General features: G+C 37.5%; 1 protein-coding gene across 1 annotated transcript in view; it reads right to left on the bottom strand.

Moving 5' to 3' along the window:
- The window catches only part of KIF21A (kinesin family member 21A), a gene marked incomplete at its 3' end in the record, with an annotated part of 55,835 nt that extends 32,755 nt beyond the window's left edge, over positions 1–23,080 (bottom strand). The window contains exons 1-12 of the mRNA XM_009708374.1: positions 22,886–23,080; positions 22,149–22,258; positions 19,032–19,254; positions 17,522–17,704; positions 14,096–14,239; positions 13,270–13,404; positions 9,928–10,095; positions 7,989–8,104; positions 3,684–3,879; positions 2,707–2,896; positions 1,922–1,985; positions 933–1,136 (exon numbers count right to left, since the gene is read on the bottom strand). Coding sequence (XP_009706676.1) covers positions 933–1,136; positions 1,922–1,985; positions 2,707–2,896; positions 3,684–3,879; positions 7,989–8,104; positions 9,928–10,095; positions 13,270–13,404; positions 14,096–14,239; positions 17,522–17,704; positions 19,032–19,254; positions 22,149–22,258; positions 22,886–23,080 — 1,928 coding nt within the window. The remainder of the gene's footprint in view (positions 1–932; positions 1,137–1,921; positions 1,986–2,706; positions 2,897–3,683; positions 3,880–7,988; positions 8,105–9,927; positions 10,096–13,269; positions 13,405–14,095; positions 14,240–17,521; positions 17,705–19,031; positions 19,255–22,148; positions 22,259–22,885) is intronic.
- Between the last annotated feature and the right edge of the window lie 301 nt (positions 23,081–23,381).

The following is a 23,381-nucleotide window of genomic DNA, read 5'->3' as shown; positions in this document are numbered from 1 at the left end:
TATAAGAGTTTCCTGAAAAATGATATGCAAAGGAAGAATCTACTTGTTATTAAAATGAGCGTTCTCTACAAGTATCACACATCTGTGTGGTGAATGGATTTGTTGATATAGGACCTCAAATTGCAGGTATCACTAACTCAAATCTACTTTATACTTCAACTATATTTCAGGCTTATACTATTTTAGTTTTAATCTTAACTTGTAGAAGTAGTCTGAAGGGCCATTAGTAGCAAGACTAATAGATTAGAAACATGAAAAATTTCAAGGAAAGGGAAAGACCTCTAATGGAATCAAAGTCCCGGCATACACAAACAGATCCTTGCTGTACTAACTGCTTTCTGAACAGGCATTTATATCAATGTCTATGAGCATTTTAGTAGATGAAAATTGGACTGCAAAAAACAGCAAAGCATGATGTTGCAGAGAATTAGGAAACCTCAAATTAAAAACATTCATAAAAGCAGAAGATAAAGCAAAAGAAGCCGTTCCAAGAGCTACCAAAGAATTCCCAGCTATTCAGAATATCTTTTCTTCAGAAAGCTGTTTCAGTTTTGACATATGGTAGAAAAAAGTTTATAATTTTTGGTTTTGAAAACTTATGTTGAATTTTAGACGCAATTTTTAAAAAAAATTTAAAAAAATCAAAATTTATGGAGACCACCTGTGCTTTCTTTTACCATTGTGCATAATTACGTAGAAAAATTCATTACAACAAAGACATTCGTTCTACAAATACTGCATACTTCACTGGAAGAAAAGATGCAGAAGAAAAACACCTATAACTTCAATGTGTAAAAGGGTTTGAAGGAACAGGAGTTTAGGATCCAAACCCACACAGCAACAACAAATTAATTCTAAAGTCTCAGCGGTTAAAAAAATACACCTCTTTACTAATAAAGAGAAAACAAATAGCATTATAATTCATACACCACCTCTTTTTCTTTTTCCTTTCTTTTCTTTTCAGCTTTTCTAGATCTTTCTTGGCTATATCTAGAATTTCCATTGTCTCTTTCTCTGAAGAAAGCATAGAAGCAGAAAATGCTGATGGTCCACCAAAGTAGGTGGATCTTGTTGAAGCTCTTGACAAGTTGCGTCGAAGATTTTCATTCACCGCTTCACTTTCTAATAATTTTGCTCTTTAAAAAAAAAAAAAGAGTGGACCATGAATCACAAGTACTGCTAATGCATAAGATGTTTACTCTTTAGCATCTGTAACTGCAACGCATTACCTTCAGTTTAAAAAGAAACTACAAACCAAGGTGAAGTCTCACAAAATACAAGTGTAGTAAATCCCTTGATGAGACCATTTTACACAACAGTTATGTATATCATACATATGCTTATTCTGTCTAGGGTATATGATACGTAAGTGTAAATGTCTGTATAAATATATACAGACATATATCTGCATACACTGTACATATATACATATCACAGGAAAGCTACACAAAAGCTCTAACAGTAACTAGGAATAGGCCAGATAATTATTTTGCATGATACCACTCCAAGAAACATAGAAATAAAAATATCTAAAATATTTAATACATACTTTAATTTTAAAAGAAAGCAGGTGCTTTTCTTTCAAACACTAAATTGTAACAAGTTATTTCTCAGTACTATCATTTATATGTAAGGTTATGAAGTTATAGAACAATTGTTCCAAGTTCTGCTGTCCTTTGTGCAACAATATGAAGTCATCATCATTATTTAGGTTATCTCTTACATTCATTTCTATTGTCAGTTTCATCTTTAACATGTCAATTTTTTGTGGTCAAGCACAACACCAGATGGTCTTAGAAGCTGAAGGAATACTGTCCTAAAGTAACTCCCCCAAAGGAACACAGCTGAAGTATTTACTTGCTAATGCTTCTAGTTTTGGGGTTTTAATTAAAAAATGTTCAAATACATATTACGCAAATACCTGAGATCTTCAATTTCCTTGATATAATTATGAATCATGTTGCTAATTTCTTCATTTCCTTCTCCTTTGAAGGACAGAGAAAAAGAGGGTGTGGGGGAGAAGGGGAAGTTTGAGAAAGGATGGTAACAATATAAGTATCTGAATACAGCTACTAGGCACAAGGTACCAGCAAAGAGAAACAGTCGTATGGGCTACACGTTTAGATCTTATCCGACCTGTAAAATATATTTCCTCCTCAAGCTGCATTAAGTTTTTGATTCCTCTGTGTCATGTGATCAGGAATATTACCAGTAACTTTATTTCATTTGTTTTCCACATTAGCACCTTTTAATAACGCCCGCACCATAAATCAAAAGTAACCTGACAAACAGTGCACAAAAAACCAATGCAGGCATGTTAAGTAAATTGGTTGATTATTCTACGATGTGAAGAGTAAGCCAGCATTCACCCATCTGTGCCTAGGTCCTCAGCCAAAGCAAAATAATTTAAATCCATGTATAGCTAAGCATACAAGTAATTCCTATCCAAAGGTATTATTTCACATTTCGTGTCGCTTGTAGTCCTAAATGAATGGTCAAATCAGGTTATCAAACTATTTCTACTAATAGAAGTCTCCAGAAACAGAGGAAATAATCAGATGGGGGCTTATCCCTGCCAAAGCAGGTCCTACATTACTGTTACAAAGGCATGACTTCATTCCCAGGGATCCATGAAGCAAGCACATATAATTGATTTAATTTCATGAACTTATGAAGCAGTTTATGCACAACACACCCGCAGCATACCTGCTCTGGCTAGCACTTGGTTGGCTTGATCACTCATAAGTTGCGTTATTCTGGCTCTCAGTGCATCAATAGTCTCTTGCATTGCTTTAATTCTAACACGCAGGTTGTTGTTTTCTGTTTGCAGCATCACATTTTCATGAAACATGTCATTGATGCTTTCAACACCTTCTTCATCTATAATCCTTTTACCCTTAAGAAAGTAAATATATTTTATTACTAGTAAAGGCTGACCTACACATGAAAAATTTTGAAATTCCAAATAGACACTCATAGCAAAAGATAACCTTCTCTCAAAAAGTTTAAAACAATGGATAGTTTTCAAAACATTCATGTTTGACCAACACATGCATTTGGGTCCTGTGCATTTCCATCTTAGTATGAAAAAGAAGTTCTTAAAGAAGTTAAGAAATGAGAATACAATTCTTTATCAAATCAGGATATTATCTCAATGATAACAAAGGAGGAAGATGCTGTTTGGTAACCACATTTGTTGCTGAAAACATTATTTGTTTAAAATTTCAGGAAGAAATGGGCATTGTGTAGTATCAGTATTCGCCTTATAATTTTAAAACGTATTTTTAAAAACACAATTTTTTTTCTGTCTAGTAAGTTTTTAAAAGCAATACACAGTAGCTGTACACATTCATTTATGCACCAATCTAAATTGTGGTCATTTTTGCTCTGGAGGTGACTATTTCTCATTACTCAGCATGACAAGGTCAATTTTTGCCTTTCAAAAAGCAAATAGCATGGAGCATCTGTTGACGTCACTGGTATTCATTGATGTATTTTTTTCTCTGGGAATGCAATCTAAGTTTTCTAAAAATATCTGGTAATCACTGGAATTGGAAGTGTTGTTTAGGTTAGAGTTGCTATTCAGATTTTTTAGTGAATTAAGTGGAAGTAGCCAACAGAAAAACAAGCTGTAGAACTATCAACATTTTAAAGCAGAAGAAATCCTAAGCAGGTAAACTTACTGTTTTGTATTCCATGAGTTCCATCTGTAGCCGTGTAATCTCACTGCGCAAAGCATTTATTTGTTGACTAGCCCTATCCTGATTAACCATCACCTTGTTCTTGATGTTCCGCGCCCGATTGGCATATTTTAATGTGTTCAAGGTTTCCATGAAGTCTCGATCTGAAGGGCTCACACACGCTATCATGAGTGTTTGACTGGAAGTTAGAAACATAGGTCAGCACTACATCTCAAGAACAAAAAGAGTAGAGAGAAGCTAACAAATCTTCAGGTAGAAGGTGAAAAAAAAAAAAACAGTGACTTCATAGCATTTGTGAAAAATATTCCTCAATTTAACTCACAGTAAAAGACTCTACCACAAAGTTCAGCACTGTTACATCTTGTATCACCCTAGCATAGCATAGGAGATGCTAGATCATTAATTGTTCTACAGGTAAAGTTATAAAAGCAATTAATTGATGGTCCTAGAAATGTTTTTTAAAATTATATTCAGTTTGCCTAATCATATGTAAACTGAGATTTAGGAACTGAAGTCAACTTGAAGTCCTAAACAGTGATTTGGATCACACAGTTGTCAGGACTGCCTACTGTAATTCCTGAGGTGCCTACCTATTTAATCTCAAAGTTGCCTGAATGATCATTTTAACTGTCCATGCATGCACACAACTGCCTAATGTACCTATTTTCTACCTCGGGTTCCACCAAGGTCCAAACTGCCTGAATTCTCCGCTGCAATTTATCTCCTGTTGTCCAAAAGAAGCCCAAAAGCTAGTACTTACCCTTAGTGCCTCTGGCTATAATTGTATTTATTCCATGTTTCATAACACCACTGCTTAGAGCACTTCCACAAAAAGCAGCAGGACGTGAGCTCTAGGTCCCAGAGGGCTATGAACAACCATCTTCCTTTCAGGTTCCTACAACACCCTCTAGCCATCCCATCATGGGATATGCAGGGTGGGAACATACTCCCTGCTCCAAATGGAAGACTGAGCAGACAGACCAGCAAGAATCAGTGGGATAAAAACAGAAAAAGGCAAAAAATTTTTCATTCCAACCAAGCAATTTCATCATTCAACAGGCAGATGGAGGAACCGAGGTCCCTTCCCTCACTCCCTGGAGCAGATTCATTTCACATCAGATGAGAAAAGCCTAGAAGGGTCAGAACCAGAGTTCCAGCTGTAGATCATACTCTGAAGGTTCCTGCATGGCCTAAATTCTCAACAGATATGGGAAAACACCTAGATTTGATGGACTGAGTACTCCCCTCCTGGCTTTAGAGGAATTTGCTTCTCTGTTGTATGTTAAAGCTTAGGTGATTGCATCAGGAAGCACACGCTGTCTCCAGGGCAATGGAGCAGTATCTGCATTAGGCAGACTGAATTCTGATCTTCACTTTCTATAGTTTCATACTGAAACAAACAAATTATCCCTGCAACCCTTTGTCAGACAAACAATTACTTTCACTATACAGACTGGGAAACTAAACTGGAAAGAGTAACTGGGTAACTGAGGATACAAGGAAGATTCAGTTTCAGCCACTCTTCTTCAGACCTGCCACATACCTTTATGTCAGTTCTCCAAACTGAGTTTAGTCCTCAAGATAAGAACATGCAAAATTAAGAACAAATTTTTAATTCTGACATCAGGACTACCTGTGCTTTCAGTTGAGAATGCAGTTACTTTTCTAGACCTCATAGGACTGGTTCTGCTAGGTATCAGTCTTGAAAACTGAACAATTTGAACTCCACTTTCCTATCATCTGAATTGTATAATGGACTAGCTTAAAAAAAAAAAAAAAAACAACAAAACTGTTCTACTCCCTTTATTTTACCACTTCTTTAAACTGTTCCTTCCACCCTAGAAGTTATGAAAGTTTTCATTTTTCATATTATACATTATAAAAATCCTTTCTGAAAACACCAATAGTCCATATTCTTACTTAATAATTCAAGAAACATTAATATTTAAATGCTGCTTCAGGACTGTTACAGCATTATATTTAAAATCAGGATCATGCTAAGAATAGTACAGTGATACAATGCTTTCATCATCGTTAACTCAGGACTCACTGCAATCTAACCTGAATCACTTCTGGTAAATCTTTTCTAAGCATTTGCAAAAGAGAAACAATAATGTGGACTGTAATACTTAGAGTAGAATTATGAAGGCTAGAGAACAAACTAACAAGAAAACTAATCACCTGATTTCCCAGAAAAAAACCTGCATATTTATTAAAATTTAGCTTTCCCACACTTTTTGGTTGCCAAAGTACAGATAAGAAATTATTCAAATCGTGTTAATAACTCTTTCTTAACAGCAAGCTGCTAATTTGACGTCTCAGCATGTAGATCATAGAAATGAAAATGGGGGGGACACCCCACAAGTCTAACATTAGTCAGAAACAGACAGAAAGAACATATCTGAATATGCTTGAAAATGCTCTGGTATAGCACTTGCTATCTGTACATTTGTGCTGGTTTTGGCTGGGACAGAGTTAGTTTTCCTTAACAGTAGCTGGTATGGGGCTAGGATTTGTCCTGAAAACTGTGTTGATAACAGAGGGATGTTTTCATTACTGCTGAGCAGGGCTTACACAGAATCAAGGCCTTTTCTGCTCCTCACCCCACCCCACCAGCGAGGAGGCTGGGGGTGCACAAGGAGTTGGGAGGGGACACAGCCCGGACAGCTGACCCCAACTGACCCAAGGGATATCCCGTACTGTATGGTGTCATGCTCAGCAATAAAAGTTGGGAGAAGAAGGAGGAAGAGGGGAACATTGAGTTATGGCATTTGTCTTCCCAAGTAACTGTGATGCGTGATGGAGCCCTGCTTTTCTGGAGATGGCTGAACACCTGTCTGCCGATGGGAAGTGGTGAACGAATTCCTTGTCTTGCTTTCCTTGTGTGTGCAGCTCTTGCTTTACCTATTAAACTGTCTTGATCTCAACCCACGAGTTTTCTCACTTTTACCCTTCAGATTGTCTCCCCCACCCCTCCGTGGGAGGAGTGAGCGAGCGGCTGGGTGGGGCTCAGTTGCCGGTTGGGGTAAGAGCAGGACAGCGCTGTGCACTGAACTCCGCCATTCCTCCTGAAGAACAGAAGGGGGAGCAGTGGAGCTACGAGACGGGAAAATAGTCGCTATTTCCACAAAAGTGCAATTTTAGGAGTGGCTTGAAAGAATGCTCATTAGCCAGTGTATTTGATATAAAGTTTAGTCAAGAAATGCCATTTGTAGTTATTTCCAGAAAGAGTTTAGAAGACCTAGCTCTTGATTTCTGCTGATTTTTTCATAATTCTTGAGTATCTTCTTCCCCTAAGCATTTCTGAAAATTCTAGCCTTTATTTACTTGTTTTGTCTGGCTCTTTGCTTTTCCTCACACTGCAGTGCTGCAAGGTGTTGCTAAAGTACTCCCTCTGAAGAGTAGAGAAACAATGTAAGAATTCTCTTCCACTTCTCCCTATTCCTTTGTGAAATGCCCAGAAAACTTGCTGCCCTCCTAAAAAGAGGAGTCAGACATATCGGATTAAACAGAGGAATAAGAGTACTACCTTGCTAAAACATATTCAACTACTCTACATTTTGTATTTGTACATATTAATGTTACAAACAAATACAAAACTTGTATTATTTTAATGAATCTGTTAATGTTTGCTTAGACAAAGCTTCCAGAGGCCAAAGTCTCTCTTCTTGTCTACCTACTGCACATACAAGAACATGTTCATACAAACAGTTTTGGCGATACACTAGTTTTTATTAGGCTGTAATCCAACATCAGACAACTTGACAGATGTACCATACCCTGAGATGTATAACATTTACAAAAAGATGACAGTGCCTGTGGTAAGCTGACTCCAAGCTCCTGTGCGCAGCATTCAGAGTAAATAATTAAGTGACATTTAAAAAGAGAAAAGTAGCAAAGAAAACTCTGAAAGAGAAACTCATCATAGCTTTAAACTACGCTGTAATTAATAATGCTATAACACAATAATAAAATTTACCATTTATGCTATCTACAGTCTAAAGATGTCTTCATGGAAAGGACTTGATGTGGAAATGGTAACTTCTAAGTAACTCAAAGCCTCACATCTAGTAAAGCTAGAACAGCAGTGAAAAGAAAAATGCAAAAATCCTCTTTAAAATCTTTTCCCTGCATTGCCAGCATTTTCTGTCATGACAGTAATTTATCTTTGGAGCCTCCCTCCAACAAAAAGAGTGGCTATTTTTAATCATTGTTTCATATTTATTTTACTTTGAGGGTTATGTACTCATTCACAATTAAATACATAAAATGGTCTAGTTTTCATACCTGTTTCCCCCAAGAGAGTCTTGAAGTAGCCTTGTAAGCTTCGAATCTCTGTATGGTACATGAGTTGCCTTCTTACTTTTATCTCCCAGTGCACTTATAACATTGCCAAGTGCCAGCTATGAAACACCAAATCATGTAACACACAAATTAGAATCAGTTCCTGAGTAGTTTTATTTTAAAAACAGCTATAAACTGGGGTCTGCATATTATGAAAAAATTAACATACTCATGAAAGTTAACAAAAAATATTTTTGAGGATTTTTACATTTTACAACAGACATCAATAAACTTTTGTGCTATCAACAGTGAATCAGCTGACTTGCAGTCTGGTATCTGCAAGCGCTAAGTGCTTAGCACAATTTGTGTGCACTGTCTATTGGTATCTCATGTCAGTTGCAAACTAAAGTTAGAACTACTTCACATGTAACAAACATCTACTTCCAAAGATTATTAAAGCTGATCTCTACTTCTAGCAGTAGCCATATTCTTTTTAAAATTAATTTTATCAAGCTGTTTTATGCTAGATTTAGAATAAAATATGGAACATTAGTATAAATTTACTACCTCTACAGATATGAAATAAGAAATGTCTGATGAAGATTTAAGCATTTAAGGCTTGAAATTATGTAGTCCATGTCTATGTTATTTCATTGCTAAAAGGGTCTAATTCATGTTTATAAACAACCTAACAGTTGGCTGTAAACATTTTTATTGTGCAACTGCACGTACTTCAACCGCATGCCAAATTAAAGAACATTCCTCTAGATGGCAACCTGTACAGTCCGTTCTTAGTCTTGAAAATGGTCTTACTGCATCCAGCAGTTGAAGAACTGTGTATGCACCACGTTCTGTGACTGCTTTGAAGTGTTTAAATCACTTTCAATCTGTTCCCCAAAGCTGAGGGTTGGAATTTAATGTAAATGAAAGCTTTGTGATCATCTAAAAATATTAGATTTGTCACACTGATTTTCACCTTCGTGCATTCTGTATCCTATTTGTTAAGGATACATCTATGTCATCTAAATTCCCAAATTTCTGTTGGCTTTGTGCTTATATCAGTGATAAAACTGAACTGAATTCTCTTTCTCTTCCATACAATATAACCAGAACAACTACAGAATATAGCTACTGTTGTGATGGTAAGAGAATCACTAAAAAAGTTCTAGTTGCAGAATACCTCTCTGGTACTTACTACACACTAGACCAGAAAAAAAAAGGACACATTTTCACATATAAAATAAACACAAATTTTGCATCTTTTAAAAGAGAATTGCACAGAGCCTCCATACAGCCAAGTAACTCAAAACAAAGGCATGAAACTACAATCTCCACTGATAATCACCAGCTTTACGTTTCAGTGCAGTTAAGTAAATGTTAAGTAAAACATTTAACACAGTTAATCAAAAAAACTATATGTAGAGCCAGTACACAGACAAAAAAAAAGTGATGCTATGAACTAAAAATTTTATTTCTCCTTAGAAGTGTCTTGCCTAGGGCTGTTTTACATTATGTTTCATAATTATAATACAGAAACAGCATTTATTGATGGATTAAGCTTATTCATTGTCCATGTTTTAAATGCCTCTGTCTCTTGCATGCTGCTTGTAATGTTCTCCAATTGTTTGGGTCTTGACAGAATAAGAAATAAAAATTTTAAAAAGTGAAAGGAACTCTACAATTTCTTGTAAAAGTTAGAGTAACTAACTATATTTCACAACAGTTACAAGTACTATAATTTGCTACTTAGGGTCCAGTACAACTGAGAAAACACTAGCAAGCCAGAACCCAGTAAGAATCAATACATAGTGTTATGTCTCATGCTACAGTCCTTATTCTGCATATGATGCATTTCTACTTTAGGGATTACTAAAAACAAGTGATCCAAAAAGGAAAAGAAAATGGTACCAACAGCCTAGGGAAACAAGTTATATAGTCTTACTAGTCCACAGTTGATGGAAATGCCTTCTTTTGCCCTTTCTCCTGTAGCTCCTGTTCGCTTTAACCTTTCAGATCCCGCTAGATCAACAAAATGGAACTTGGCAGTAAGAGTTTCAAATTCATTAATCTCAGACGATTCAGATATTATCCTGTTATCAGTGGCATTATCCTGAAATAAAGAACAACTCATAAAGCTTGGCAAGATCTTTCACATTAACATTTGTTTACTGCAAAGTTCAATCAAGAATTATTTACAAGGCTACCTATCTGTCATGTCCATCTCCTTTCTTATTACTCATTCTCTTAAAACAACAGTATGTCTCAAAAAACTACCCCTATTTCAATCATATGTACCAACATACCATTCTTGAAGACCCAGCTCTAAATGCATGTAAATACCAATTACCTTAAGTATGAGCTACAATTGTTTCTTTATGGAGGAGCAGGGGGATACATATATTAAAATATACAAGTCTTCAGAAAGGAGGGCAACAAAATTTGTACCTCTCCTGGAAGGCAAGCCTTAATGCAATTGAAGGAAATTGATTTTTAAAAAAAAAAAAAAAAACAACACACAACAAAAACCAGAAAACCCACACCCCACCAACAACACACCTTAATTATATTATTACTCCCCAAAATCACCAGACCTGCTTAGTTCATAAACCTGCCAAATAACTGAAAGGTATTTTGATTTTATACCTCTCTAATCCCCATTATCAGCTTCCCTATGGCATGATTCTTCAACTTTAAGAATTACTTTTTAAGCCACTTTTCCTAGCAGCCAGTACTCCACCAGTACTTCTGACCTCACCAGAAAGTAAGGACAGCAGAGGGAACAAGGGAGAAGGAAGAGGTTCCTTTCTCCCTCCCACCCAAGCAAGCTGTAATGACGGGCACTTGGCGCACTCCTCCATCAGCACGGGGAGTCTGCCCAGGAACGCACCGCGTCACGGGCAGGTGCCGTAGCCTCTGCCTCTTCCCACTTCACGTCCCAAAGCACAGCAGCAAAAATATCCTTTTTCATTAGGTAATCCTAAGCTTTTTTTCTGTTAATTAGCATAGCTGTACTATATACCGTGGAGTTTTATTTTACTCCAAGTGTGGTTTGACTTGTTGTCAGGAAAGCAACACTGAATGAGGAAATCTTTAAATCGCTTACCTCTTGACCCTCCTGGTAAGACAACCATTGCAGGGTAATTTCTACCTGCTTGTCGTGGCGGCATGTAAAAGGCATATGTGGAGTGTACGCTGGATTTATAATGTATTCAGACAGCCCAATCTACAGGTTTTATTAGGAATTTATATTACAGTTAAGCATAGATTGCTCTGGTTTTTCTTTAAAAAAAATGAATTCTCAGGTATTCTGTGGCAATGCTCTTTATGCCTTTGGTCAGCTAGTCCACAGCCCCCTTCGCTGCTGCAAGGGGTAATGCATCTCTGCAGACCAAACCATTTTCACAGTACTTAAACATTTCATGCTTCTTAAGTGATATTCTTTTGTAGCAGTTTCAGAACAGAACAGGAATTGTGCCACTTCCACAACACCGGAAATCGCTATTTCCGATATTTTGCCATTTACACTGCTATAGACTGCGCTCTCTTTCCCAGCCCTCAAAGTAATGATCAATGCATCTTTTCACTCTCGCTTATTTAGTAAGTCAAATGTACATCCAGAAACTTCCGAGAAGCATGGATGGTGCGAACGCAGCACGAGGAGCAGTGTGTCCGTGCACTGCAGCCCTGGCCGCCTGCCCACACCGGGCACTGGCCACCGCGCGCAGAGGGGACACAGCCAACACTGTCATCCGAGGAGGAGAAACTGCGTTGCCCTAGTAACAAAGGTCTCCCAAAACTGTTGTCTACAGAAACTTGAGCTGCATCTCTCCTGGCCACCTAATAATAGCTCATATTAATTTATATTCCAGGAACGTTCAGAGGCCAGCGTCAGGTCTAACCTCTACTCTGCTAAACACTACAGGGAATAAAGACGGTGCCGTCTTCACAGATTAAGGATCTAGCAATGCCCAGCCCCAGACAGTCAAATTATCTTGCTCATACCCCCCCAAAAAAGGAGGAACAAAACACAGTTTGACACAAGGCAGAAGGCAGCTATCTATTCCTCTAACACAAGCCTCCGTTAAAAACCAGGCAGAGCCAGGCAAGAGCCCTGCAGGTGGCTCGGCTGGCGGGGAAGGCTGCAAGGGCACCAGCGCAGGTGGGTTGCTGTGCTGACAGCCTGTGGGAAATGAGACTCCCAGATGAGTTCTCACTCCCCAGCTACACGGACAGTTTTCAACAAAACCTCTGAGCAGACACACAGTGACCAAGGTGCTCTGTCTAGGCTCCGAGTGCGATGCCAGTCCCTTCCGAGTGAGAAGACAGACAGCTGCCCGCACCACCAGATCCACAGTTTCAGCGTGGAAAGCAGGAATAAGTGCTTTTAACAGGTGTATAAAGCAGGTCTACATACCACAAAGGACCAGGGAGGGACCCTCATTTTGCCTGAAAGTGATTATTGGTAGTGTTAAAAAAAAAAAAAAAGAACGATTCCTCCCACCAAAAAAAAGCACCACAAATCCAATTCACTGTTCCAACATGCTTAAAAATGTGATATCTAGGTGTAAAACACTAGCCAGATACTTAGGAGTTTACTGAAATATTTTAAAATTTTGATATCTTTAAAATAATCCAATTAAGTCTCCTTGAAGTTACTACAGTTTTCAGTAATATGGAATTCTCTTCTTTGCAAGATACAGCAACTAACAACTGAACAGTCACATAAAAAAATCATCTACAGAACAGCTCCATGTACATTCATAGTTTAAATTTCAGGTTAAGTGCATAGACTTAACAAAACATCTGAACCCCAAATATATATCTATTTAAAATAAATACACTAAGCCTCAGATTCAAATGTTTTTCTACTTGCTCCTTGTTGGATATCAACATTTGATCTGGAATATCCAAGCATTTTCAGGTAGCTGACTGCAAGCTTAAACCCACTAACTACTAAGACACTTAAAAATACTTTCCAAATTAACGACAAATTACATTTTAACTTTCTTAGTTGTGTATGTTGCAACAAAATACTGAAGACGACGCTAGAGGAGAATAGGTAGGTTCATGTAAGAGGCTGCCATTTATGGTTGCCTCTGGCTAGAGGACGGTTACGTATGCACAGATTAAATCAAATTATTATAATGCTTAGCAAATTCATGGAGCATGATGATGACTAGCATCTTTACTAAATGGAATTCAAATAGCAGTGGCTGCCAAAACAATATTCACATTTTGAAAAATGGTTACTAAAGTGAAGTTTAATAACAGCAAAGATACGTACAGTGTTAAATGCAGGACAGACTCTGGTTTGACATAAGTGTATAGTAAAGATAGCGTGTGACCGTGAGCTCTGAACATTCATCTGAGTGCTGGCAGTGGTTCGAGACAAAGCGCCCAGCTTCAAGCACTGCATCATCTAGAAAACAGAGAAGTAGTACATTGCATTGCTTGCAGCTTAAATAAAAAGTGTTCCTATAGCACTTACTGTTTCAGATATAAATAAGCTCTTTCTCTTTGCTATGATTTCAGTTCCTATATGCCAAAAAGCACAAAGATTCTTAAATAAGCAAACTAAAAGTATTTTTTGTGGTTTCTGAAAGAAAACACTTGAATCTTTGTACCCCTCTTTTTACTGTCCCCGGTGGTAACATGGCAATCTTCCTTCCTTCCACTCACCTGTGGCAAAAATGTGCCATTTTTGTACTTTTTGTACAAAAATGTACAGTACAATAACATTTGTATTCAGATTTGCAATGCACATGAACTGCAGTTTACCTCACATCAGTCATAATGCAAAGTGTTCCTGTCACAGGAAAAATAACATATATAAGATTTGGGAGATCAGATTTATGCACATGTCAAAGTTTACTCTCCCAGTAGAATTATATTATTAGCAAAAATCTATTTCTAGTATTAAGTGAAAGCGGTATGCACTTAATATCAAACATTTATCAGATTTAAGGCTACAGAAACTAAAGAAAACAAAAATTTTTTATCCAAGGTATTAGCAAGCATAACTTCTATTTTTAACTGCTTATCAAAACATACAGACAAGATTTTTAGATTGTACTTGGTATGATACAGAATAATTTATTTTCAGTTATCACCTCAGATTCTCCATTCACAGTTCGGGTTGTAACACCCACTGTATAAATTTTTTTATCTTCATGGATTTTAATATTTGATTTTTTATTCTTTGCATCAATGTCACGTGTGGTATCAAACAGATCAAGAATTTCTTCATTGTAAAGCTGAGGAGAAAAAAAAAAAGGCATAAAATGTATATTACTTTAGGAAGGAATTCCTCCAAAGACTAACAAATCTATGCATGAAACAGAGAAAGTTCTAAAAATCCAAATGCGAAGGCTCTCAAAAAAGGGTGCTGTGAAACATCCAAACTTACAAGGACAACAGGACAATAGACAGAGCAGCTGCAAATTAAGTCACCTGTACGCTTTACTATTATGCCACCCAAAGAAGCAGCAATTTCCTCCGCATGGTCAGATCTGGGAGAAAATTCTTTGGTGGGACCAGGGAAGGGGAGGCACTCGATGGCAGCAGAACAACGTCGGCAGTGGTTTCTGTGGCAGGCACCTGCTGTCTTCAGGTTTGACCTTGGGTTTTTCTTTTGTTTTGTTGATTCCGTTGGCTGCACCTTCCTCCAAACACTTCAAACTCACGCCACTTGCTCTCCCTGCCATCACACCTTTTCTCATCTCCTCTCTCACACCTTAATAATTACATGTCTGTCATTTAGATAAATTGTTCCTGCCCTGGAAGGAATTTAACATATAATAGTTTTTGTGCAAACTGCTTATTAAAGACACCAACCAGCAGACCAAAAATACTACGGCATGGTTTCTTGAGCAGGGCTTTTGTACTTTCCTCTATACGATGCCTACACTTTGGTGCCCCACGTTTAATTACAACTTTCAGGCACAATCACATGAGCAACAGCAACTATTACAAGTTTCAGGCTGCTTAACATCTACTGCCTGTTTCACTGGGTCTCCTGAAGGTAAGTACATCTACATTTAGTAGTCTTTCTACTCTGCATCATTAAGCACATCAGGCTTTTAGGTCAGTAAATTACAAGGGAACCAGGAAAGACATCACAAATTACTAAGCAGTTATTGGTATTAGAGGAGATAGATTATCATTTCATAAGAATGTTCGGAGTTTGAGGAAAGGTGTTTAGATCCAGTTGAAGACATCAGGCCAAATATCAAAAAAAAAAACCCACCCCAACAACAGAAAAAGCAGCATCCCACTGGGAATCAATCTTATGGCTCAGGTCTCTGCTGATGTACACAGGAACAGTTCCAGTGTTTTTACTTTGGTTACATCACTTCACTTCAGCAGAACTTAGGCCAGACTGATTAAATCCCTGATCAAAGTCCCTAGGTAAAAGCCAAAGAACTACTGCAATAGATCTGTATTCACCCAATGTACTTTCTCATACACTGAAAGCAAGAGGCTTGCTCCTCTCGCAAGTGAAAATTCATCCCTGAGAAGAAAAGGCTCCGCATTTGTGAATGTGATGCTTCTAATTCTTTAAATATTAAAAAGGAATTTATTTAGACATAAATATTCTAAGTAGGAGCCTTCTTACTAACACTTTACTTTGCTAAGTGCAAACAAACTGATGCCACAATTTAGAGAGGATCCTGATAACGCACCTACAGTTGCATGGGACTGCATATGCCTGTCTCTTGCAAGAGTTAGCAGGAAAGCAAGGACTTAGGAGAGGCAGACGGCAGCAAACTAAAGAAAAGCAAGAAAGTAGCAAATAGAAGTCACTGTTCTCAACAGTTATCCAGCAGTCAGACTTCAAAAGTTATTTCAAAATAAAACCTTGCTTCAACTTGTTTGATGTCTAAATTATTGTTTATGTAATCCAGCTCTAATGGTAGATAGGATGGGAGGCAGAAGACACTTTCTGATACAAGAATAGTGTATAATAACTAATCAGAAAAAGCTCTTTCTGGGAAAGCTGCAATTTAGCCTCAGTACAATAAAAAAAATCTACCATAAAAAGTGACATTTTGTTAAGGGAGAAACTATTATACACATCATTTATTATATATACATTATATACATCATTTAACCTTTCTCTAAATTAGATAAATAAGACAGGTTTTAGAAAGTACATTTTGTCTGAAACTTAAAGGCTGCAATTCCGCATACAATTATCACTGTAACATTCAGTTCCTGCTCTGCACTTCGGGACTCTCGCAGTCACGTCTGTAACATTATGTCAAAAACCACAAGGAATTCAGAAACGACACTGGTTACTCCTCCTTACACTATTACTGTTGTGGTTGCCTAAGCAGAAATGAAGCTGCAGCTCCCCGACGTTCAAACAGAGAGCACAGAAGAGTACAGCATTCCCACGGCCCACGGTCAAGCCTAGACTCTCTCTAGGCAAACATTAGCCAGAGCGACAGAAAGTTCTGCTTAAGGTTAGCAGTGACAAACCTATACTAGCGCAAAACTTAATGTCAGCTTGTTAATCCCTAAAATAATTGTAGGAACATATGGCTAAAGGACCTAGATTACTTCAGCAGTAATAAAACCAACAGCTTTTCTCTTGGGTAATATAAAATTTGCATTTTTTCACTGCCTCAAAGTAGATAAAGTAAAGTTGCAAATACCAATCTAAGCAATACACATTTACACCTGTTCTTCCTTAAATCAGTTCTTCCTCTCTACGTGCTTGAAGTATCAGATTCTGCAGCTTGGTAATGAATGTAAATACGTTACACCCAAATCAATCAATTTAAAAAAATAGTTCCATGGGCAGGAGGCACAGCATAAAAGCTGCAAGACAAACCAACAGCTACTGCACGGTCGGAAAGATCACAGATGTTATGGGCTTTTACCAGTAGCTGCGTCCACAAGCAAACACAAAGGAAACAGTTTTTCCACAGCACTGACCCAGGTTTTCTCTAGGTCTAATGAAAGAGGGAACAATGACACAGAAGCCCAATCCTAAACCACTGAAGACCACAGAAAGAAGTATTTTTATGCTAGGTTTCTTCTTTGGAGAAAGGAATATAACAAGTCTCCTGAACAGATTTCAAAAGCAAAGGAAATCTATGGCAAAGTGACAAAGGCAGGTGAACCACGGTCACTATTCAAATGCACAAAGTACAATTGATTTATTTTTTTTTATAGTTTCTTGCTGTAAGGTTTTGTAAAGAATTGCAAACAGGCAAGAGCAACAGGCTCCACAAACAAATGTGTGCTGCACAAAGGGATAAATGACGACTAATATAACTATTTCTACACTTCAAAATAACACTGTAAAGGCAACTACTAAAATTATTGGAATAAGATAAAAAGGCTCTTTTTCATAAACAGAAGAGCTGAAGCAAACTCCACTAAATTTCCTTTTGAAATCTTGAAGATTAATTCAAAACATCTCATGGGAAAAGAATGTAAAAGTAGCAACCAGAAAAAGAAGTTTAATTGGCTTTCCAAAAAAAAAAAATATACATGAAGTTACACACACAAACACAGATCATATTTACCTCTAAGAACTGTGCATTCACTTTAAAATCTGGAGGTGGAAGTCCTTGTTTAATAGCAGCTTGTTTTTTTTCTTCAATACATCTGAAAAGATGCTTAACAGCACGCGATATAATGCCTTGTTCCTCTTCTGTTATGTTGACATCAAATCCAGTGCCCATGGTGTATGTTTTGCCAGCCCCTGTCTAAATTGAAAAAGGAGTAGTCACTAGCACACATTAATAGTAGTGAAACATCACAGAGAAATGCAGTTTGTGAAAACTAGGTGCTAGATAGTGACTACTAAGTCTGTCATCTTTACAATTTAACATGCACATAAACAGGTCATTTTGAAAAATAGACAGACAGCAGAAATTGGACAAACTCTGTTTATCCACAGATCACACACAAGAAGGTAGGCATCAGATCAATCTTTCATAACCTTTCCCCTACAAACTTCCCCTAAGCTGCTTACATCAGCCTTGAGCCATCATGTCTGGAGGTCAAAAGAATAGTTAATGTTTCCAACTGAGACTGTTAATTAAAGCATATATTTTGGAGGTAGAAGCAGCATTTGCAATTCTTTACTGAAGTAGATCAAATGACTCCCTTAATTATGATGTCTGAATATCTCAGGTAGAATATTACCACTGTTCTTAATTTATAGACAGCACTGAAGAATACAGGCTGTACCTTCACTAGGAAAATAATTAAATGTGAAGTCCCACAGACGACAAGTTAGTGCTGTGTTTTTGCTTAATTAGTGGGTCAAGTCTAAGACAAAGATAGTAGCACACAGCTGAACATAATCTACTAAACTGGATCTGCAGATTGCTTTGTTTTTGCTAGGACAACTTCAGCTAGCTAACTTGAGAAATGACATTTAACAGTGGTGAAATTCATCATCCAAGACCAAGTTTTATGCAATCTATTCCTAAAGGAACATTCAGAAGACAGTAACACATTCTCTACATTGTGCTCAATGATATTTCAGCTTTGAGAAGTAAAATGTGTGCCCAGTGTACTGAGAGGGTGCGTTCTCTATGAAAAGTTCTCTGACTTTGGAATCTGATCTCCACATTTTGCCCACAAACAAACAGTGTGGCCTGAAGTTCCCTAGGATCTATTTTTAAAAAAAGCTTCTCTTCCCAAAAGTGTCTGAAAATGCAGAGGGATGGATAATTGTTCAGAAAAGAATCTCGGTACAATCTATCTCTATGTATCAACTGATGAAGTCACTAATTTGTACTGCTGCACTGAGGTGAATTCAGGAATTATATGGACTTGTGCTATTTTCAGCATTACTATTAATTCAGACTTACTGCCTATATATACATATCTTCTGTGTTTCAATTGCCATTCTGCACAGAATCTATACTAACTCCTAAACAGTCTCCTATAAGATACCTTGTTTAAAATAAAACCACAGTGCTAAAGAACAGATTCATGCATTCTAAAATTTAAGACAAAGATCAGCTTCAAGAAACTGTTTATTCCAAAATAGATGCTTTAAAATAAAATTGTAAAGCTTACTTGGCCATAAGCAAAGACAGTGGCATTATAGCCTTCAAAGCAACCTTCAATCAGTTTTTCTATACACTGTATATAAATCTCTTCTTGCTGCGAGTCGATGTTAAAGACATAATCAAAAGTGAAGGCCTTGTCTTTTCCCAAGAACACTTGAGGTTCACCAGGTGTGACAGATGTACAAATATGGCATCCTTCAATCTTCTCTTTGGCTAGCTGTGGTCTAATTCTGTTTTGGGAGAGACAAAAAGAACTATTAGAAATTCTCATCATCAGAAAGAGCAGTATATAAACAATGTAAGAAAAAGATTTGAAAATAATTCCTTACTGACTGAAAACCAAGAATTTTTCATCAAGCCAGGAAGCTTCCAGCTATCTGAGCCACAGTACTGACTGTATCAGAGCCCCACTGATACAACTGTTCATGCAGATGATGTTATCTTCCCTGAAGGTTCACCTGCCAACTTCAAGTTGGCGACCTGCCTAGAACCCTGAATGTTTCTGTACGCGTACTATGCTTTACTAAAGAGTAACTTGCATGAGTCATTTCAGACTTTGAAATCAAGCTTTCCCGTTTTATCAGACTTCTTCATGCTTTCATTGTAAAAAATTGATTTTTTTTTTTTTTTTTTTTTAACTAGCAAGAGAAATCTGGAAAAAATGCAGGATAGTTTAAGTAGTAATTTGGGAGCAAGGACCCCCAAAGCCTACATATCATCTTAAATGGAAACCTCCTTGCTACGAAAGCAAGGAGAAGGTTCACGTTTCTTCTTTTCCTTTCACAGGAAAGGAGCTTTGTCACAGACAGAACACTTCTGCGAAACGTTTACTTTCGGTGAAGCAGTATACCTTCAAAGGAAAGAAAAAGAACAATATCTAACAAGCTGTAGAGATGAGAGTGTCTCATTCCTCATTATTTCTCCATTGAGACAAATTCCAGCTTTTATTTCAGTTTGTTCAGTTTATGACAAACTACTTTGTAGAATACAGCTACCTCAGACTTCTTATATTCTATCATTTTATTAATTCCGTTGCATTCTTAATATTCTTGCAGTCTGCTCAAAATTGAATTCATGTACTGGTTCTGTGACTAAAGAAGATTATGGAAGTTTGTAATTCAATTGGTTTAATGGTTAACTATCAGGAAGAAAAACTCCAGCCAACATCATGTATTATTCTAGCTGTAATCAACTAATAGTTTGTTTACAAAATTACCTTTTTTATGAGTGTTTTCAAGCTCTCAAAGCAGCACCAAATTAAAAAACACATACATGTGCAGCTTAAAAGACAGAGGATAAATAAGGCTATATATAAGGATGATAAAACATCAGCAGCACAGCTACGTACAAAGTCATGTAATATTTTATATGGATTTTCCATTTGTATCAAACTTTAAGTACCTATATTTACCTCAGTGTGGCTATTTTCAGTCACACAATGACAAAGTTGAAGTCTTGTATAGACAGAGTATACTTCAAAGGCACATGCTCATTTCATACTCCGTGCTTTAACAGTCATGTCTACATTGGTGTTTGGTTTGGAGTAGCTGTGCTGTCTTGAAGCAAATTCCCCTGACATCTTCGCTTAACACATTGGTTTGGATCACAGAGCAGTTTCAGCATGCACAAATTATACCTCTTTTGGAGGAAACTAAGCCAAAACACTCCACTCCAAATACACTCTAATGGAAACATAAGGACCCAAAGCTACCTACGGATCTATCGTGATCGTGCCAATGCCTGCTGATGCAGAGTTAGTCTCCAACAACTGAGTGGACTGCTGCAGACCAATTCAAATTATATCAGCACACATATACTCTAGTTCAAGTTAGAAATACCCTATAGAAAAAAAAAATCAGACCATGATATATCTTCTTTTTATTGCAGATTACAAATTTTTCACCCAGGGATGTGCATTGCTGTCAGAAGTATTTTTCAGAATACTTATTCTGAAGTTTTCATTACATCCCACTGTGTGATGCTAGACAATGACCATAATTTATTTGTAAGGTTTTCTGCATATTAGTCCCTTGATGCAAAGTTCATTAATGATTAGGCGGTACCTCCCTTGTCAGCATCATACCCTCTAGTGTGGAGTGGAAATTAAGCAAACCTTTGAAAAAACATAATTAAGGGAAAGATTATATCTTGTGTAAAATAGGCATAAATATTCTACAAATAGTATTTGCATTTAAGGACACTGAGTGTGTAATATAGGTCACAGATTTTTCTCTCTAACAATACAATCATTATCATAAGTTTCTTTCTTTTAAATGAAATAAAGATGCTAAAAGTAATTCAGGATTTACATATCTCCTTCACTAACAACTAACTTGATCCACTACACCTGTGTCCACTGAACACAAAAACCTGACAAACATGTACAGAAGTTCATAAAGTTACTTTCTTCTAAATTAATTAACTTTTTGTAATAAAATAGCTTTTATTTCTAGGCAGAGAAAGTCAAAGAGAAATTAATCGTATGCCTTTCCTAAAAGCATTCTACACAACTGGAAAGCTGAGCAAATAAAACGTTGTAGCATGCTATCTATAACACTTAGTATTTAGAAAATGCCAACTCGCTAGTTTATTCTACTGCCTTATTTTAATGCCATGAAGTCAGTCGAAGGGCAAGCCTCCTTTTCAGGTTAAGCACTCTTCTTTCACTAATACAGCAGACACCACACAGGCAATAATTTGTTCTTACAAGCATGAATTCTGAGGGCTTCTAAAGCTCCAGAGGTACTTCTCCCATTATTTTCTAGTACAAGAAAGGCTAGAAAGACTTCTTCTAAAAATCGAGATAGAAAATACATTTTCAAAATCAAGTAACCTTTTCTGCATCCCAAAAGTCTGACTTCTCCCCAGTTCTGAAAGGCTTTTAGCACTGACTTGTAGAATGAAGGTTGACAACTTAAAAAGTTTTTCTTCAGGTATTTTCATTCTTTTAAAAAAAAAAAAAAACAACAAACAAATGTTCAAAATTAATTTTAAACACTGAGGAACTGATGCAATTATGACAGGTGCTGAATAATTTTCTCCTTTCTACTATTAAGTAAAGGTTCAGAGAGACCACAAAGAGGAACAGCATGCCTAAAATACCGATGATCTGTATAATTATTACAGCGATGACAGGACTGTAAAGGGAGCAGTTTCGATGTCGTCCTGCAGAGACTTCCCATGAGAAGCCTCCCAGCCTTGCAGCCCAGCAGCAGCTCTGAGCGCTCTGCTGCTCTGAAACCCAGCACAACAGCAAGCTGCAAGTGCATTACGGGTGACCATCATCAGGCCACAGCAAGATACCATTCCAGACACCAGATTTCTATCAGCTCAGCTGTGTCACTACTAGCAACTTGTTACCGGCTCAAGCACTTACCCTTGTAAGCTTGTAACACAACATCCAGAGACCCAGCAGCAATGATGGTGTCCTTCCTCCCTAACTTACCACTGAATCTGAAGGCAGTGCTAAGAGAAAAAGTAGCATTTCACCAGCACGTATGCAGCACAAAGGAAAAACAAAGCAAGACTCGCCATATCTGGAAAGCTTCACTCCAAAGACAGACTCTCTTCTCATTTTGTAATTGCTCTTAGACAATGTCCCACTCTGCCACAGAGCTGGGACGTAGCAACCAGGGAGAGATCACAGCTGTGTCAGGTTTGAAAGACATCTTCCCCAAAAAATGATGTGCAGACAAGAGATCTTCATCACCCAACCTGAGTTATGCTCAAGGGATACTTCATGCTCTGAAATCTATATAGCTGTCTTGATAAGTTTAGGATAAAGCTAATGTGATGACCTTAATGAGTAAGCAAATACCTTCAACCTGATTTCTGGCCACTTATGAACACCAAGTGGATTACCTGAACCTCGTGGCTCTCAGTCTTACAATTTGCACTGAAAGTGCGGTTTGGCAAGTAACAGTCCTCAAGCAAGTCAGATTCTGCTCCAGCACCAGCCCTTGGAACATCTCCTTCTCCTCCACATCGGTTGGGAAACTGATTTTTCCTTCTGCTTATAGCCAAACCTTTCCCAGTCTCATGTCTTAATGTGGTCATTTCTGCCAGCAAAAGCAGGCAGCACCCATGCTTTAAAATGTGACAGAGTTCATTTTGAGCACCTCTCTTTGCCCAGTTCCCAGCCTGGCAGTGTGCCACTGGGATTTTTCTCCAGGACCAATTTGACTTCACCCATTTTGTCTTCTACTTGGCCTCATCTTGCCTGTTTTTCAGGCTACTTTCTTAATTGTGTACAATCAAGTGTTTTCTACCTATTTCCAATCACATCTCCTTAGATGTGGCAACCGCCCAAACAACATTTTGCCTTGCATCCTTCCCTCTCCTCCTCTCCAAAGCACGA

Source organism: Cariama cristata, unplaced genomic scaffold (assembly GCF_000690535.1).
Source record: "Cariama cristata isolate BGI_N322 unplaced genomic scaffold, ASM69053v1 scaffold13939, whole genome shotgun sequence".
In the NCBI taxonomy this organism is placed as follows: Eukaryota; Metazoa; Chordata; class Aves; order Cariamiformes; family Cariamidae; genus Cariama; species Cariama cristata.
Note: the sequence above shows the minus strand (reverse complement) of the source record. Positions and strands in the feature narration are given on the sequence as shown.